At 45.6% G+C, this 18466-nt stretch overlaps 1 protein-coding gene and 1 long non-coding RNA gene across 11 annotated transcripts in view; one reads left to right on the forward strand and one right to left on the reverse strand.

Moving 5' to 3' along the window:
• Positions 1 to 16854, reverse strand: part of LOC105746014 (uncharacterized) — a 116134-nt gene extending 99280 nt beyond the window's left edge. The window contains exon 1 of one of the 2 annotated variants that reach the window (XR_011649394.1): positions 16206 to 16555. This is a non-coding gene — a long non-coding RNA (uncharacterized lncRNA). Of the gene's footprint in view, positions 1 to 16205; positions 16556 to 16775 lie in introns of those variants that run through there. The other variant, XR_011649393.1, reaches the window with a different exon arrangement.
• Positions 15956 to 18466, forward strand: part of VLDLR (very low density lipoprotein receptor) — a 33028-nt gene continuing 30517 nt past the window's right edge. For 2 of the 9 annotated variants that reach the window (XM_071216704.1, XM_071216705.1), the window contains exons 1-2: positions 16667 to 16798; positions 17144 to 18074. Coding sequence is in view for 7 of the 9 variants with exons in the window: in XM_058301773.1 (XP_058157756.1) it covers positions 17196 to 17277 (82 nt within the window). In the remaining 2 variants the exon portion in view is untranslated. Of the gene's footprint in view, positions 16250 to 16556; positions 16799 to 17143; positions 18075 to 18466 lie in introns of those variants that run through there. The other 7 variants (XM_058301773.1, XM_058301769.1, XM_058301771.1 and 4 more) reach the window with 7 other exon arrangements.

Below are 18466 nucleotides of genomic sequence, written 5' to 3' on the forward strand. Positions count from 1 at the left end.
GGACGCCCCTGCGTAGGGGTGCCCCACGCCCAAGGAGAGCTGCCCTGTGTGAAAAAAGTACAGCCCACCCAGGAGTGGTGCCGCACACATGGAGAAGTGACACAGCAAGATGGCGCAACAAAAAAAAGAGATGCAGTTTCCCAGTTCTGCCAGATAATGCAAGCAGAAGCAGAAGAACACACAGTGAATGGAGAGAGAGCAGACAATGGGGGGGGGGGGGATGGGAAGAGAAATAAATAAAATAATCTTTAAAAATAAATAAACAAATAAAATAAAATCATATGACCAATGAGCTTTTCCTCTTTGCATGGGTTGCTGGGAAACCCAGAGCCAAATTTGTGTCCCACAGCTAACATGGCACACATTTCATGTACCCAACTTTGCCTTATTTCTTTTTCCTCTGAATTCTTTTAATTTATGTTTTATTTTACTTGTATTTTAATGGCCTTAAATCCTTTATGAAACAAGATAGTTATAAGAAAAGTACTTGTATTACTGTAAGCAAGGAAACCAAAGTTGAAAATTTGCCCATGGAGTGATAGAGGCATATAATCAACTTCTTTCCATTGTTCAGTGAATAAGCTAGCCAGGATCTTCTTTGGCAAAGCAATACTGATAAAGGAAAAGAAGGATACTTTTCCCACCTTCAATATTTTCTCTAAGAATCCTGCGTTGTTTTCCACAAGAAAGCTGGATCTCTTTGAAAAATTCCGAGCTAGCAAAATGTTTTCATTAAATACATTCAGAGTTTTTCTCTATGGTTTGTCCCAGGAAAATGTGTATTCATGGGAGTGCTTTTTTATTTTGTTTTGCATCAGCATAACCACACATTATTATTCACTTTTTAGGGAAAAAGTGGATAAGGAAGAACTATATGAGTTTCCATGTTACAGAGAGCATTAAGAGGTTCTAGCTCTTCCTAGCCAGGAATAAGTCAAAGTGAGATGGCAAACTTACAATTCTGTGGTTGATATTGAGTATACCTCTGATTGTATAAAGTTGGTTGGTTGTATGATCACCTTAATGCATTAGCTACTCAGTAGTACTTTGGGAGTCTGAATGAACTGTTAAGAAGACAATCTGAGGCAAGATATTTGCTTTCATATTGAAAACATTCCATATAGTATTATCCAGAGCTGGCCAGTTCTCCTCCTCCATTAATTTCTAGAAATATTTCCATCACTTTTTACTGACATAAAGCTTTATCTTGTTACAGAGTTGTTCCACATATTCTCAGTTGTCACTAATACTCTTACCTATAAAAATTAAACCCCAAAGATGACTGTGTCACCATAAGCAATAACCAGTAAATGGAGTACTTGGAACCATGCAAAGCTCTCTACTGAAGCAATCACCGGACATTGTAAATCCTCACAGGGCCCACTGGATGGAATGGGGGAGAATATGGGCCATGATGTGGACCATTGACCATGAGGTGCAGAGGTGCCCAAAGATGTACTTACCAAATGCAATGGATGTGTCATGATGATGGGAATGAGTGTTGCTGGGGGGGGAGAGGTGGGGTGGGGGTGGTGGGGTTGAATGGGACCTCATATATATATATTTTTAATGTAATATTATTACAAAGTCAATAAAAAAATTAAAAATTAAATAAAAAAATTTTAAAAAAGAGCAAAAAAAAAAAAAAAATCTCATTATTCTTCACCAGTGATGTTCAAGACAGGTCTCTCCCCATTTTCATGTAGAGGAGCCTGAGGCTTAGACTACTGAGTAACTCGTGCAAAGGCACCCTGCTATTAAATTCCAGAAAGAGGACTGAAATCCAGGTATGTCCACCTCCCAAAAAACATATGCTCTTAAACATGATAGGATTGGGACCCTACTTGTCCAGAAGAGCCTGCCCTTCCCAATTGAGCTAAGAAGTTCCCAGATTATTCCTCATGGACAAAGGTCTTTTGGTCCTGCCTGCTTCTAATTAGCCCCAGAGCCAGAAATCAGACATATGCCTTTGATACCAGAGGACCATAATAGTTTCTACCAGAAGATGGTTGCTTTAGAAAACAAAGTTAGGCCCCAAACCTGAAATGCTGTGAAGTTCAAAATAGTCACCTTCCTGCATCCAGACTGGTATGGCTGAGGCCATGCCTCTCTTCCAGTGGTTCTTGATGGAAATGGCCACTCCGCTGTGCTAAGGAGGTTGAGACTGTGCCCCAGAGATTGGCGGAATTGTGGCTATCACCCCAGCATTCTTGGAGGGTGACACCAAGAGCTTGGCCACCACCCAGATGCTTGATGAAGATGGAACTGAGAAGATGGCCGTTGGGCAAGCCCATGGAAGGGGTGGGCCTCCATGAGGTCCTGAGGAGAAGATCACATCATTCTATAGACGAACTCTCGCATTTTCAAATAATGGAGTATGCCCTACAGGTTTTAGAACTGTTTGGGATGCATAACGACTGTTTTCCTTCCAATTTCTCCCCATGGTAATGCAAGTGTTTAGCTTTTGCCTGTCTCTCCTTTGCATAATGCAAGTAGATAATTTGTTTTCCAAGTTTTACAGGTCTAAAGCCGGAGGGGAATTTTGTCCCAAGACAGACTGCATGCCTGTAACTCTTTGTTTTTAAAGATTTATTTATTTATTTCTCTCCCCTCACCACCACCCCCAGTTGTCTGCTCTCTGTGTCCATTCGCTGTGTGTTCTTCTGTGATCCCTTCTACCCTTATCAGCGGCACTGGGAATCTGTGTTTCTTTTTGGTGCCTCATCTTGTTGTGTCAGCTGTCCGTGTGTGCGGATGCCATTCCTAGGCAGGCTGCACTTTCTTTCGCGCTGGGTGGCTCTCCTTACGGGGCACACTCCTTGCGCGTGGGGCTCCCCTAAGTGCGTGGGGCTCCCCGAAGCGGGGACACCCCTGTGTGGCACGGCTTGCACACATCAGCACTGCACATGGGCCAGCTCCACATGGGTCAAGGAGGCCCGGGGTTTGAGCCCCGGACCTCCCATGATGCTGTGTGACCCTTGCCTAGACTTGGCCAGTGGCAGCAGGCACAGCCTCCGTCCCCACCCAAGAGATGAGCTCTGGGTCCAGGTGTGACCCACCAAAGGAATGCTCAGGAGTGGGCACAGCTGCCCGAGGAGCAGAGGAGGAGATTGCTGGCAGCAGCCACCCTCAAGAGCCACAGCCCCAGTGGAGAACTGGCTGCCACCTAAGCCTGGCTGCTCTGCTCTCTGGACCCCTCACCCAGTCCTACAGCAGGGTAGACCACTCAGAGATGAGTCCCATTCCCTGAAAGTCACATAGTAAAAAGGCAGGACTCTCGGGACTCATTTTTATGAGATTTTAAACTTAGCATTGTTACTGAAATGATTTAAAGCATTTTAAAATATTGTGATGCAACGAGTGTATTTTGCATATGGAATGATCATGTATTTTGGGAGTCCAGAAGGTGTCATATTCTAATTTGTCTTTTATGGTCCCCAGAAATTTATATTCCTAAGCTAACCCATTCCTGTCCATGGAAGCCTATTGTATGTGGAGCTTTTTGGTTAGATTCAGTTAAGGGAACTTTTGATTAGACCACTTTTTTAAAAAAACAAGATTTATTTTTATTTATTTCTCTCCCCTTCTCCCCCTCCCCCATTGTCTGCTCTCTGTGTCCATTCACTGTGTGTTCTTCTGTGTCCGCTTGTATTCTTGCCATGCGGTGCCGGGAAACTGTCGCCTTTTTTTGTTGTTGCGTCATCTTGCTGTCAGCTCTCCGTGTGTGGCGCCACTCCTGGGGGGCTGCCCTTTTTCGCGCAGGGAGGCTCTTCTTGTGGGGTGCACTCCTTGCATGTGGGGCACCCCTATGTGGGGGACACCCCTGCATGGCATGGCATTCCCTGCACACAGCAGCACTGTGTGTGGGCCAGCTCACCACATGGGTATAGAACCCTGGACTCTCCATATGGAGCCACAACTGCTTCTCTAGATCACTTTTTTTTTTTAAGATTTATTTTTTATTTATTTCTCTCCCCTTCCTTCCTCCCTGCCCCCCCCCCCAATTGTCTGCTCTCTGTGTCCATTCATTGTGTGTTCTTCTGTGACCGCTTCTATCCTTATCAGCAGCACCGGGAATCTGTGTTTCTTTTTGTTGCGTCATCTTGTTGTGTCAGCTTTCCGTGTGTGTGGTGTCATTCCTGGGCAGGCTGCACTTTCTTTAACGCTGGCTCCTCTCCTTACAGGGCGCACTCCTTGCGCATTGGGCTCCCCTATGCGGGGACACCCCTGCATGGCACGGTACTCCTTGTGCGCATCAGCAACGCACGTGGGCCAGCTCCACATGGGTCAAGGAGGTCCAGAGTTTGAACCGTGGACCTCCCATGTGGTAAGTGGACGCCCTAACCATTGGGCCAAGTCTGCTTCCCCCTAGATCACTTTTTGATTAGGATCACTTTAGGCTTTTGATTAGACTATTTCAATGAGGCATGACTCAGGTTGGGTTTCTGCCCTCTTTCTGGAAGCTTATGTAAGTGGCGAACTGAAAGCAGAAACACACAGAGAAAGAGAACCGCTGCCATTTTTGATGCTGCCATGTAAGATAGAGGACTTCAGCCACAGCAGCGATCAGCTGCCGTCTTGCCTTGCTATGTGACAGGACTCCAGGGTCTTCCAGTATCCCACCTTTGGTGAAAAAACATCGCTAATGGTGCCTTGATTTGGACATTTCATGGTCTCAGAACTGCAAGCTTTTACCCAAAATAAATTCCCTTTATAAAAGCCAACCCATTTCTGGTATTTGTCCATTGGCAGTCTTAAGCAAACAAAACACTATTGTTTATATATATGTTATTTCATTGGAGCCAGATGAAATACTTCAAGAGGTAGGCAGGGCAAGCGTGACCACCTTTTTCCAGCTGAAGAAAGCGAGGCTCAGGTCAGGAGCTTCCTCAGGATCACCCAGCTGGTGAGGGGCAGAGCCTGACTCAAACCCCAGCTTCTGAATCCAAATGCAAGCCAGGTCACACCACATGAAGCCAATGAAAATTCAAAACTGTTGCAAAGCCATCCCAAAGTCAAACAAGACCCTTCCACAACACACTTTTGAAAACTTATTCTTTATCAAGCAAGCTAAATTGTGTCACTCTTTAGACTATAGTAGAGGATTACTTACAATTTGGGGAGCATTTTGTAACCAATATGGACGAATATCCTACACACACACACAAATCTGCAACTGTTACTAGCTCAGCTGCTTATTAATGGGACATGTCTAGGCAGTTTACAATTTTATAAATACAGGGACACAAATATATCAGAATTATAAAACTGCACTGGATTATTATACCCTTTACTTTCAAACCCCCAGGCCCTGCGGAGCCTGGGGGAGAGCAAGAAGCCTCAAGAATGCTACTTTTTAAATACTCATTTCCTCCTCACAGTAGGGGAGCTAAGGTCTCTTTCAGCTCTGAAATCTCCTGGTGTTTAGACAAGAGGTCCATCCACTGGCTTATGAAACACTAGGCACCTAACCACCTCTCTTCTGAGGGCACCTTGAATGCAGGAGAGCTTCCAGGCTCAGCAGAAGAGCTTTCCTGAGCACCTCTCAGAGCTAACCCAGTTCTGTGAGCCACATGCAGTTGGAAAACGGTACTTGTTACCACCAAACAACTAACTCCAGCTTGCACACACAGGATAGACATACACGCCCAGGACCCACCCACCCAAGTTTATACATTAAAGACAGTGTGTGTTCCCCATCACCTAGGCCAAAGATCAGGGACCACAGAATCTCAGTCAGGGCTTAAAATTACACGCAGTGAGCCTCACTGTTAAATTCCTGCCTTGGAACAACTTTAGTACTAGTTAGGGTCTCTCATACCCAGCCCAAGCCTCTGTGTTGTCAAGTTACACAAGGATTCCAGCACGAGGGGTCACTTCTGGAAGAATGGGCTGGGTATACAGATTACCCTCCTTGGCCATTAACAGGGCCCCCTCTGAGCGCTGGGAGCCTCCTGGGGTAGGCTCCACGGTTATAGGAACGTTATAGGAATTCCAGGGCAGTGTGGGAGACTAGGCGGAGCCTTAAAAGATTGCAAATGACGAAAGGAAGGCAAAGTTACCTGGCAAACAAAGGGCAGTGCTTTGTGATTCCCCACCTTATGGAACATGACAATATAATGGCAAAAATTTCACAGACCCCTCTCAAATGAGAGCAGGTACCAAGGTGAAAGGTGTAATATGTGTGAGGAGACAGGTGGGCAGGAACAGGGGTCAATAAGCTCACAGAAAAAGGTCGTGGAGAGGGCTCCACGTGTCCACCCTAAAGCGTATAGCCTTTGGAGAAAAGAATAGACACTGGAAGTTTCTCAGCAAGAATAATTTGCACAACAGGGGAAGTTGAGATGGGAAGTACAATTATAAATAGGTACCACAAAACCTCACAGCCTCTTAAATTCCATTTAAATAAATCAAAGATTCCCAGTATCCCCCCCAACCCTGAGAAGATATAGAACAACTAACATGGAAGTATTTACAAGGAAAACACAAAGAGCCCTCCAAAAACTCAGACCACTGCATGAAAAGGTGTAAACAATTCACTAGTTTGGTGGTAGACACAATATGCATGCTGTCAGGTCTAGATACAGGACAAGTATTTATAGCTGAGCAAGATTTAAGTGGCCAGTCATGTTTCCTAAGAGAGACACTCCAGTGATTAAGAAAATAAAGATTCTAATGAAACAGCTGCTCTGTCTGACAGGGTATTAGACTTGTTAGTAGAAATAAACTCACTAAACTCACCTCACATCAGAGTCAAAGGAAACGGGAAGAGAATTTGACCTAATAAATGGTTCCCGGTTCCACCTTCAATTTCCAAATAATCTTTGTTGCAATAATTCCGATAATTTCTCCAGTGAATCTTCCCCTGAAGTGGACCTGATTTGAGGAAATGACATTAGATCTACAAGGCACAGTTCTATTTCTCCTCATATGCTGTGAACTTTTCTTCCAATGACTGAGCCTCCACGGATTCCTTATATGGAGCCAGACAGAAGGCATGGGTCTAGAGACTAGGGGGCAGAACGAAACAAGGAAAGCAAGCAATTTTATTGGATGTGAACACAATTCCTTGCAAACACAGAGAAAGAAAAGAATGTATACCTGCTGCCTTTTTCCCTTCAAGTTGCTAACAGAATTTCTAACTACTGCTACAAGATCCTAATCAAAACAACATCAGGAGGAAGGATGTCTTCACTTCTCTCCTCAGGGAGTCTTCTTTACGACACTCCAGGTTTTACCTGACATAATCCATTTTGGGGCTCAGTCATGATAACACAAATACTACTTAGTGCTGCTTGTTTTACTGGCATGTTAACTTGGCTAGCTCCAAACATGGTCCTTTGGGAATAAAGAATAAGAAACTTTAAAAATTCACAGTGTGCCTCTTAGCATGAGATATAGAGTTCATCAAGAGACCTCACTTGGATTCCATCCAGCCACACTGAGTATCTGAGATATAGAATGGGAACAGCCCGGGGCACTTGGCATGAACTCAGCAGGGACACTCACGTGGTTCAACTCCTCCCAACTGCTGAAGGGGGATTATTCTTCTTGAAGTCAGACTACAGTTTTCTTCCCAGGGATAATGATGACAAGTTTGCAGAGTACTTTGAACTTCTCAGAAGAAAGGTAGTGTGTAAATTCAAGATATTCTTCTCATAGCTATCATTTTTTTTGTTTCACATTTAGAAAACTGCCCCTCTAGCCAGGCAAACTTTAAGGAGTCACTAAAAATGGAAAAGGAAATCTGTGACCTTCATGGATTTTCTATTTGGTGTTTTGAATAGTCTTTATGTCGACCAACACTCCCTTCCTCATCTCTTCGTTCTTTCTTGCAGTCCCATACAAAGGGAATGAAGGGGAAAAGAGGGGACTATAGAGAGGAAAAGTAAACAATGGCCCATCCTCCTTGCAATCACTTATTCCCTGATAAGTGCCAAGAGAGCCTTATTAACTGAGCTCTTTGTATATTCCAATTCAATTGCACAGACATATAAGACACTACAAGTAGTTAAACCATAATTTTATCCTCAACATGCTTACATCTTGTAGCAGAAAAGAAGTACATTTTGATGGATAATAAGAATATTGGTGATTTGGGGTGGTTATGATTCAAAGTAACAGAAAGACAAGTATTAGGTTCAATACTAGTCTCAGGTACATCTCATTGTCCAAGCTCCCCCACCCCAATCCCAAACCTTCCCTCTTCATCTCTGTCTACAATAAGACCACTGATCCACGCTCCCAAATGAGTCCTGTTATCATCTTCCCAAAGTGAACCTAAGTCAACTTAAGAGCAATACCTGATTTGGGTCAATAGCCATCACTGTCTTTTAACTCCAGAAGGAAACAATTCCCAAAGGGAAAAGCTTTTTATTCTCCATTTCATGCAAGGATTGTCCCCTCAGAAAAATAATCAGACCCCAAAATTTGCTGTCAACATAATTTCTGAGGGAATTAAATTTCTCCTCAGGTAGGTAAAATAATTCTTAAGATCCCAAAATAGAATTCCAATTTTCACCAGGTCTTAAGTTCATTCTCACCATGGTTTAGTACAGCCTGCACCTTGTTTTCTTAGCAGATAATTAACTGAAATAATTTCTTTATGTTCAAAAACCTGCTTTCTCTTACACACAAGCCATTCAAAGGCTCCTTTAAGATTCTGGTGGAAGACCCACTTCCTATGATAGGGCTTCTCCAATTACAATGGCATCCCCTTAACTCTTTGATCTGTCTATCCATTTATTCCAGACTTCTGACTCTAGGACTCATTAGGTGGTCTTTCCTCTTTTAGATGGCAAACTCTGTCATGCCTCATAATTGAGTGGGCACTCGATAAATGAATGCTATAGTGCTCTGAGGAATAATACACTTCCTATTGGCAGCGAATCCAAGGGAAACTTTCTTAGAAGGAAGGACTGTCAATTACCACGTAACAAACTGAGTTTTGGCGCCCGTAGAAAAAGCAAACAATGACAATTTATTCCCACCAGTAGCCACATTGCTATCTTGCTGCTGCCCTCCAGTCACCTGGAATGCTGCTGGTCACGCAGAAGGTGCTCAACAAGTACTGCTTGGTAGACTGATTTGCTAAGGCATGAGATGTGTAATAGAATACCTGGTATGTAGAGACCCCAATGGAGCCTTAAAGTCTGACTATGCCAAGCTTCGTACCTCCTATGGTCCTTGGCTCTCTGACAGTTGACAAGTCTAGCTGGATGTGGGATGCTGGGCCAAGAGCAGGATTCACAGAGTGAGATCAGGGAGGTTGTTCTGGAACACTGGAAGGGGATTTACTTTTGCTTCTTCCCCAACAGCCTTCACAACATCCCTCTCTCCCTAAGGTGAGGTCTCCTTCCAGTATCATTGAACAGCCATCCTCCTATAATACTTCTAGGCCAGAGCTTCAAGTCTGGCACCAGGGATTAAAAGTTCTCCAGGGGATTTTAATGTGCAACCAGGGTTGAGAAACATTGCCTTACCTTTTTGAACACTTAGGCCCATACCTGTAATCCCTTTACTTCCCTTTTACATGGGAGCGGCTAATAATGATAACAATAATTATTATTATAGTTTAAAATTATTGCATATTTATTATATGCCAGGCACTGTTTTTACTTGTATGAATGCACTGAACCCTCAAAAGAAGTGGGTGTTCTTGTTATCCCCATTTTTCAGGTGAAAAAGCTGAGGCAAAAGAAGGGTTAAATAACTTGTCTAAGAGTTCACAGCTAGTAAGTGATGGAGCCAGGCTTTGAACCCAAGAAAACTGACTCCAGCACCTACTCTAACAATTGATCCACACTGCCTTTCTAATCTAAGCATTGATTCAAGGCACAAAGGCTTTTGGGTACCACTCATGTGCCCTCTGGATCCTGTACAGATAATCACCCATTTCATATAGTCATATTTCTAAATACCCATATCTAATCCCATCATCCTTTGGCAAAAACCTTCAATGGCTTACTATCTGCTTAGAGGATAAAAATCCAAACAGCATACAAATACCTTCCTAAATTGTACTTTCTTACCCCTCTGGTATCTCCTTCAATCAAGAGATACTCTAGCATCCAAAATTCTGAATTACTTGCAGTTTTTTCAATCCACCATCGAACCCTAAAAGCAAGCTCAGAAACTGGGATTTGTTTTGTTTTTGGTGTTTGTTTGTTTTTTTACCAATGTTAGGACTCCTTATTAAGTGTGTTTCTAAAACAATGCAGGGATGCTGGTACAAAACTTTCCCAAAGAGCCAGGCTAGGGGAAGCATATTCACTCAGAAGACTCAGCCCTTCAAAAAAGGTAAGAACACGTTAACTAAGAAAACATTAAATACGTCAACTGTTCATGTCCAAAAACCTCCTAAAAGTTTAAAAATTAATTATCATGGTCGAACGGTAGATACTTGCTGCACTGCTCATAACTTGCAGATTATAATTCTTATGCCCTAATAAACAATCTTGCTTAGGTAGAGCAGTAGGTGCCACAAAGTCTCCATCTCTATAGATGCTCCCATTGTAAGAGTGTTTTAAACACTGTAACACTACATTTCAAAACTGTCTATAAACCACGTTTATGGCAAATAAGGACAACCAAATTTGGGGCCAGAATCATGGGAATTAATCATCAAAGTTTACAGAAATAAAGTAAAAGTGGCCCAACCCTTCCTTCATTCATTGGAAAACAAATGAAACAAAACCCAACACTTTGACAAAATAAAGGACACAGATGAGTTCACAATGAAGCCAGAATGTGGATGTCCTCCATTGATATACTTCCATTGATCTAAAATATAAACTGCTTGTGGTTTGCATTACATCTTCCAGGCTGTAAATCTACCGACCACCCTCTCTGACAAGGCATTCACATCTCTCACTGACAAGACAAAACCCAAGACCACCCAAGTTCCAAATTATGTCCCTCTTCCCTACCCCAGCTAAAAAAACTCATCCATTACAGAATCATCTGAATTCTCATCAGTCTAGCACAGTCTCTCAGTCTTGCACCGATTGACATTTTGGATCAGACAATTTTGTGGGGGAAGGGCTGTACTGAGAACTGTAGGTTGCTTAACAGCATCACTGGCCTCTACCCACTCAATTGTCGTCTCTCTCCTCTACATGTTAAAATTAATAATGTCTCAAGATATTCCCAAAGTGACTAGGGGCAAAAACACTCTCAGTTGAGAACCACTGGTCTAGCCTCATACTCAACCCATTTTGGAATTTTTCTCCAGCCAAAAACTACCAGCTGCTAATTCATACATTCTATTTATTTATTTTTTTACATTTGGCCATATTTTCACTTTCTGAAATTGTACAAAAGCAATCTTTAAAATAGACTTTGGCCTTGGGATTGCAAGAAATTCCTTCTTAGTAGATTGCAATTCAATAGGGGTTCACTTGTAATAAGTCTGCATTAGTCATTTGATTTGGGGCTGAGGTGGTGATGAGGAGTGGATCTGGCCAGGATACACAAAAAGAAGTTATTCAAGATAGTCTTTACTCATACCTGTGTTCCTCTCCTGAATATCCTATCCTCCAGGTGTGGGTCCCATGTCTTTTTCCACTGGGTACAGGGGCCATATGTGAGCCTTTGCCCATTATTTTCCAGCAAGCACACCACATTGCCCAAAGGGGCTATCAGTTAGGGAGCAGTAACAACAACAACAGCAACAACAACAACAGACCCAATCCAACAAGGGTGAAGCGACAAAGGGAACTTAGTGGCTGAGGTAGGGGAGAAGTCCCACAGAACCGGTTTCGGGCAAAGCAGACCTGGGCTCAGGCTTGAGCTCAAGTTGGACACTGTTCCTCTGATTCTCTCAGCCTCCTTGTGATGGTTTGCAGCTGTAATTATCCCAGAAAACCACGTTCTTAAACTTAATCCATTCCTGCGGATGCACACCCATTGTAAGAAGGACCTTTTGATGAGGTTACTTCAGGTAAGGTGTGGCCTAACTTGATCCGGATGGGTCATAATCCTATGACTGGAGTTCTTTTTATAAGAAGAATGAAATTCAGATAGAGAAAGTCACGGGAGGCGAGAAGCCAAAGGCCATGGGAACTGGGAAGAGAAGGGAGAGGCTGCCATGGGCACTGCCACAGGGCAGGGGAGCCTGGGACCTAGGATCACTGGCAGCCAGGCCCAGAGCACCAGTGCTCCGGAAGAAAGCAACACCCTGTGACACCTGAATTGGACTTTTCTTAGCCTGAAAACTGTGAAATAATAAATTCCCATTGTTTAAGCCAACCCACTGCATGGTATTTGCTTGAACAGCCAAGGAAACTAAAACCCTCTCTTCTCCCAGAGACAGGTGCATTTTCAAATAGTGACTTCCTTCATGGAGGCAGAAAGGTCACAGCAGTCCTGGCCTTACAGCCACACTCTGGGGATGGGGCCCACAAATCTGGATTTTTTTTCAAGCTATCCAGGTAATTGTGATGGAAGCTCAAGTTTGTGGACCCTCTGGTTTAGACCAATCAGGCCTTACCCACTAATCGCAGCAGTTAATCCCATTAGTTTCATACAATTTGGAAATGGAATGGAGGCCTGAGAAGTTACCTCCAAAATCCACTACTCCAGAAGGGCACAGTTCATTTCATTTCTTACTACCTGTGGTGAGGCTGTGGGGTAGAAAATACTGTGATCCTTCTAATCCTGATCCCTTTCCTCCCACCACTTTGACCTGTTGCTTTGTTTGTTGTACATCCATCTAGACATTAATACCTTTACATGAATTTGTGAATTCCTTGAAAATATTGTGTATGAGTAAAGTAAATGTTATTTTGAATTTTCTATAATTTACTTTCTTTGCTTAACAATGTTTTGAGATCTCTGCATGTTGCTAAATACAGATTCAATTCATTCTTTATGATTGCTGTTTGCCACCATAAGACTATCACAGTTTACTTAGCCAATTTTTTTTTTTCTGACTGACATTAAGACTTGTCAGTGTTTGCTATTACAAAGTGCTACATGGGGTATCCTTACATACATGTGCAAGTGTGTGTCTAAAAGTATGTGTGTGAAAGTTTACCTATGGTTCATACCTAGAAGTGGAATTTGTGGAGGCATAGGATATTTACCCTTTTGTTTTTAATAGCTAGTTCCAAATTGCCCAGTTGTACTATTTACTCATTTTTCTTGATGTCATCTTACATCTAACATTGTCTATCTACTTTTGTTTCATCCTAAACAGCAATATCTGTGAAATCACAGGCTTGATATGTTAATTATGTTTTTCTAATGCATATTAAAAGGCATAACTACTAAAACAATTTAAAAAAAACAAAAACACTGTGAACAGTACTACAAATTCCCTACCTGGTTTGAAGAATACTTCTGCTGCCCATATTTATTAGTCTAAGGGGCTTAAAGAAAAGGAAAACACCAGCCTTATCCTAAACATTTTCTATGGGCTCTAGCTTACTTGCTCGTGAGAAACTGGACAAATAACTTTATTCATACTTGAGAGAAGAAAAGCTACTAGGCAATTAAAACTGCAGAGAATCAGACATTCTCTCACAAAGTTCCTTAATCCTGGCTAATCACCTGCCCTTGAGTAGGGTTTAAAATACAGCTTCTTAGGCCCTACTCTAGACCTACTGAGTCAGGATCTCCATGGGAGAAGCCGGGAAATCTGCACTTTTAGCACACATTACCCATGATTCTTAGGGATTACACATGTTTGGAAAACACTATTGCAAGAGATATTTCCAAAGGACTAGGAAGAAAACCTCATGGAGGAATGTGATGAACATTTCTTACTACGCAAATAATTTCCTCCTCTCATTTTTTAATGTACTCCCTCAATACTGGGGCATTTCACTAATTATTCTTCCTCTAGTCTTCTCTTACTTCACTCCCCTCTCACCCCAAGTGAGTCACCCTTCATACCACTGTCAGTAGTTCTAAAATAAACTACTGTATGCCAGTGCTCTTATCAAAACTCGGAGCAAATCCACGAAATCCAAAGCTTTAGCATGACACACTCAAACTTCTCACAACTAACTGGTCTACATTAGCTCTCAGCCCATCCACCTATAAAGGGGCCAGAAAGTTAGTTCCTACCTGTGCCCAGAAGTGGGGAGAACTAGAAATACTTGGTAAAAATAAAACCATACTCATCTCAGAGATCAACTTGCTCTGGAAAGCTTTTCTGATACTCTTAAAATCCCCACCCAGGTTAGCTACTCCTCTTCTATAATCTTATAGCACCTTGAACACATCTTGATCATAGTGCTGTAGACAGGGTATTACAATTGCTGATTTGTCTGCTTTCCCCACAGGGGAGGTATCTGTATATGACCAATGCCTAGCACAGTGCCTGCTACCCAGGAATACAACAAATGAATAAACGTGGTAGATTGTGGGGGTGAATGGGATTACCTATACATTTACCTGAATGCTTCTGGAGTCTAGCAGTTCTAATATCTCTGAACCCAGAATAGTTCAACAACACCAAGTTCTACTCATGAGCAATTTCTCCTTCAGGTTACTTTCTATATTAATCAAATACATTCTTCACCATAATATTTCTGTTCTAATAATCATTGCTTTACAAAGAGCTGGTCTCTGAGGCCACAGAGCACTTTGATATAATGCGTGTGGGTTTGTTTGTTTTTTGTTTTCCATTTTCAGTTTACAGGTCAGAAAGCAGGCACAGAGAAGCACAGTGATTTTCCCAAGTTACACAGCCAATAAGATGTGGAACCAAGTTACACTTCCTTTTGCTTCAGCCAAAAAGCTACAGGATTGAACACAGAGCAGCAGTTAATTTCCCTAAGCGTTTATTTATACCCTTTGGAGAGAGAGAAAGAGTAGCACGTGTTTGCCCAAGATAAGTTTCACAGTATCGTATCAATGTTTAGCTTGTGATCTGCATTTATCTCTGAGTAAAATGTTAAAAACCAGCCACATGACTATTAATAATGCTGTACCTTTTCATACTGATTCCACCTACTTCCTCTACCCCGCCTTCCTCTTCCATAAGGTGCCAAGGTTCATTATCAAGTGGCCTCTCAGAACCTGTCAAACACTGAAGACGTAGCACCCCCAGGGGTTACCACCACACCTGAATGTCCGTTAGGCAGATACCACCAGCTTGCATCCTCACTACTAAACGGCATAAAGCAAACTGCAATTCAGCTTTACATGCAACAAGTGTGTTGCTGCTGTGTTGTATCAAAATGTAACCACAGGGTGGGCAAAATAACATTCAGAACTAGCTATGGTACAAAACCCCACCCATTCATAGAGTTAAACCCCATCTCATTTATCAGGCACAATCTGTGTTATCCTCTGGCCCCACGGAAGTGTATGCTGGCTTGGAATTTTCCTCTCCATCTTCTGGGTAGAGTAAATTGCAAATAAACTTCCTGTCCAATAGCTAGTCGCGAAAAATGCCAGTGGAGAGTCAGGGCAAGGAGAATACACTTAGGCAGTGCCCACCACTTCTTAAATCAACAATAGAATAGATCCAAACATGGTGGTACTGAAATCTGCCAAGTTTGGGTCATTCGAGGTAAATATATGTTTTTAAATTTTACAATATGAAAAACGGTTTCTTTAAGAAAATGAAATACTTGGTGTGGCCTCCCACCTTTGTTCGATACTAGCAGGCCACAGCAGACAGTGCATCTCAACCAGGGGAAAGTGTGCAAGAAACAAAATTATAGGATCGGGTACTCTCAGGCACAAAATAAAAATCAATCCTTTATAGGACTGTTACCTTTGCTCCCTTTTTTTTCTTTCCTTAAGCCTTGTAATTGAATGTTACAAAGTATACCAAGAAGAATAAACCTAAGCGTGCCCCCTCCCCCACATCCACAAGAAAAGGTTAAGCTTTTAATTACAGGCCCTCAAGAGCTATCATTTGTGCAATTAACAATTAACTGTAATCGTCGATGAGAGAATACGCTAGCAATTTTCCTCCTTCTCATCCCAGATTGGGTTTAGTCTTTTGCTGTTACAGAGGACAAGCGACAGCCGCCCGTGCTCGCTCGCTAGCGCTCTCTCTCTCTCACTCACACACACGCCACACACACTTAAAGGCATACTGGATTTCTAGCAAAATGGCATCAACGTGCAATTGAGACAGGCATCCCAAACCCCACACATCAGAGCAGCCCGGACGTTCGGAGCCACCTCGTCTTCCATCACTTTCAGGGTAGAGAGAGAGAAGACCCGAAGAAAACGCTACCTACCAGCCTCACAGTCCCAGCCTCTCTCTGGGGCGCAGGAGAAGATGGTAGGAGGGATGCTTGCTGCCCCTGGAAGCTGCAAGGCCCCCAGAACTGCCAGTCCCGTTAGTGGGGAGACGGTGGCAATAGCTGCAATAGTTGCATCAGCGCTAACTGCTGCGGCTGCCGTCACTGTCGGCGGCTGCCGGGAGGGTACAGTAATGACTGTAGGGAGCGCACAGCTGCTGCTGCGGCGGCGGCGGCGGCAGGTTCCCTGGTTCAGGAAATTAGGGCAGGCACCGAGGATTGGAGGCGAGGGCGGCGCGCGAGCCAACCAGCGGCCGTCCCGGGCCCCCGTGAGCTCCGGGCGGACTCGCCGAGCAGCGGGGCCCTGGGAGCAGTCCGGGTGGCAGCGGCCACGGCCACTCACGCACGCACGCTGCCGCTCTCACACACACCCGCACACCCCCCGCGCAGGCATCCGGCCGCCCGGCGCGAGTGAGAGCAGCGCGTCGCGGGGTTGGAGCGCTGAGGCCGCGGCTCGCACTCGCTGACCACTCCCCCTCTGCCCCCTCCCCGCTCTCCGCTCCTCACCCCGCGCTCCAGCTGCCGCCAGTGTAGGTGCTCTGCGGTCGGCTCCTTTCTCTTCTGTCTCCTTTCGGATCCCCACCCCCTTTCCCTCCCCTTTCCTCCCGTACCTTCCGTCCCCCTCCCCTCAGCTCCCTTCCCCTCCTTTCCCCTCCTCTGCAGCGCCTGCATTATTTTCTGCCCGCAGGCTCGGCTTGCACTGTTGCTGCAGCCCGGGGAGGTGGGTGGGTGGGAGGGCTGGCGGGGAGGAGATTGTGCAAGTTGTAGGGGAGGGGGTGCACTCTTCATCCCCGCTCCCTCTCCCCCTTCTAACTCCTTCCCCTCCTCCTCCCCCTTTCCCCTCCCCGCCCCCACCTCCTTCCTCCTTTCCGAAGGGCTGGTAACTTGTGCGGAGCTAGCGGCGGCGACACCATCCAGGCGGGCACCATGGGCACGTCCGCGCGCTGGGCGCTCTGGCTGCTGCTGTTGCTGTGCTGGGCGCCCCCGGAGAGCGGCGCCACCGGAGCAGGTGAGTAAGGACGCGCCCCTCGGCGGGTTGCCCCGACCCTGCCGGGGCGCCAGGGCTCCCCGAGGCATGGGTCTCCCTTTGCCCCCGCCCCGCCATCCAAGGAGGCGCCTCTCCGCTCTCCTCGCCCCGTCTCCCTCCCCACCGTGGTGGCGCCTCTGAGCTGTCAGCGCCGCGGCTACGGGGAGGGAGCCGGGCTTGGGGGACGACAGGCTTCGGGGTGCCCTAAAGCCTCTCCGGAACTAGTCTTCACATCCTTACACCCCTTCCCCCAAAGCCACTGCTTTGCCTCGGTTTTCACCCGCCTGCCAGGGGCCGAGGAATGTGGGCTCCTGAGCCATTGGAACAATGGTACCGCCTCCTTTGCCGGGCGGAGGGTTAGGAACGACGAGGCAGAGGGCCGGACCCGGGGAGACGCGCGCTGCAGCTGCGGGCATGCTCCTCTGACTTCGACGAGGGGGCAAGCGGGAGGTGGGCAAGAGTGGGCGCCGCGGGGGACGCGGGGCGCCGGGTGCGGGCCTGGGAAGAGAGATCCCCGGCCGCCGTGAGCTGGCGCACGTTTCGTGGGCGGCCCCCGAGAGGCTCCGCGGAGCTGCGAGAAGTACGCGGCTTGCGCCCCAGGACTGCTACTCCCCCGACACCGGGCCCGTGCTCCCGAGTGCGGGTAAAGGAGGCGTGAGCTTTAAATGGGACTCCCCCTGAGTGTTTCTCCCCTTCCCTCCCATTTCTACTCTTCGAGCCGCGTTGGGAGACCTCTCTCGTCTCCTCTGTGGTCGAACGAGGCTGGAAGACTTAATCAGGTTAGTTTGCGCGTCCCCATTCGCTGTGAGGTTTCCTCGGGAGGACTTGAGTCCAACTAGTGACTGTAATTGGCCTTCATTCTAAACAATAGATCAAAGGAGGGGGGCGACAGCTAGGAGAGGTTGTGTGTGACCGTGGCCTGGTGGGGAGGGGAGCGGGAGGGGGTGACCACTGTCGAGTTCCCAGGGCTCCGCTGCCCTGGGCCTGGGAGACCAGTCTCCAGTCACTCTCAAATCACCTTGGGGCCACAACAACTTTCCTAGGCAGGGAAAGGAAGCCTTATTCCAAGGGTGGTTTAGTCAGAATCCGGGCGGGTCCCTGAAGAGGTCCTAACTCGCGACACCGAGGGGCTTGCTTGCCAGCGGCAGGCACTGGGGCAGAGACCGCCCGT

The sequence above is a fragment of the Dasypus novemcinctus genome, chromosome 8 (assembly GCF_030445035.2).
Source record: "Dasypus novemcinctus isolate mDasNov1 chromosome 8, mDasNov1.1.hap2, whole genome shotgun sequence".
NCBI lineage: Eukaryota > Metazoa > Chordata > Mammalia > Cingulata > Dasypodidae > Dasypus > Dasypus novemcinctus.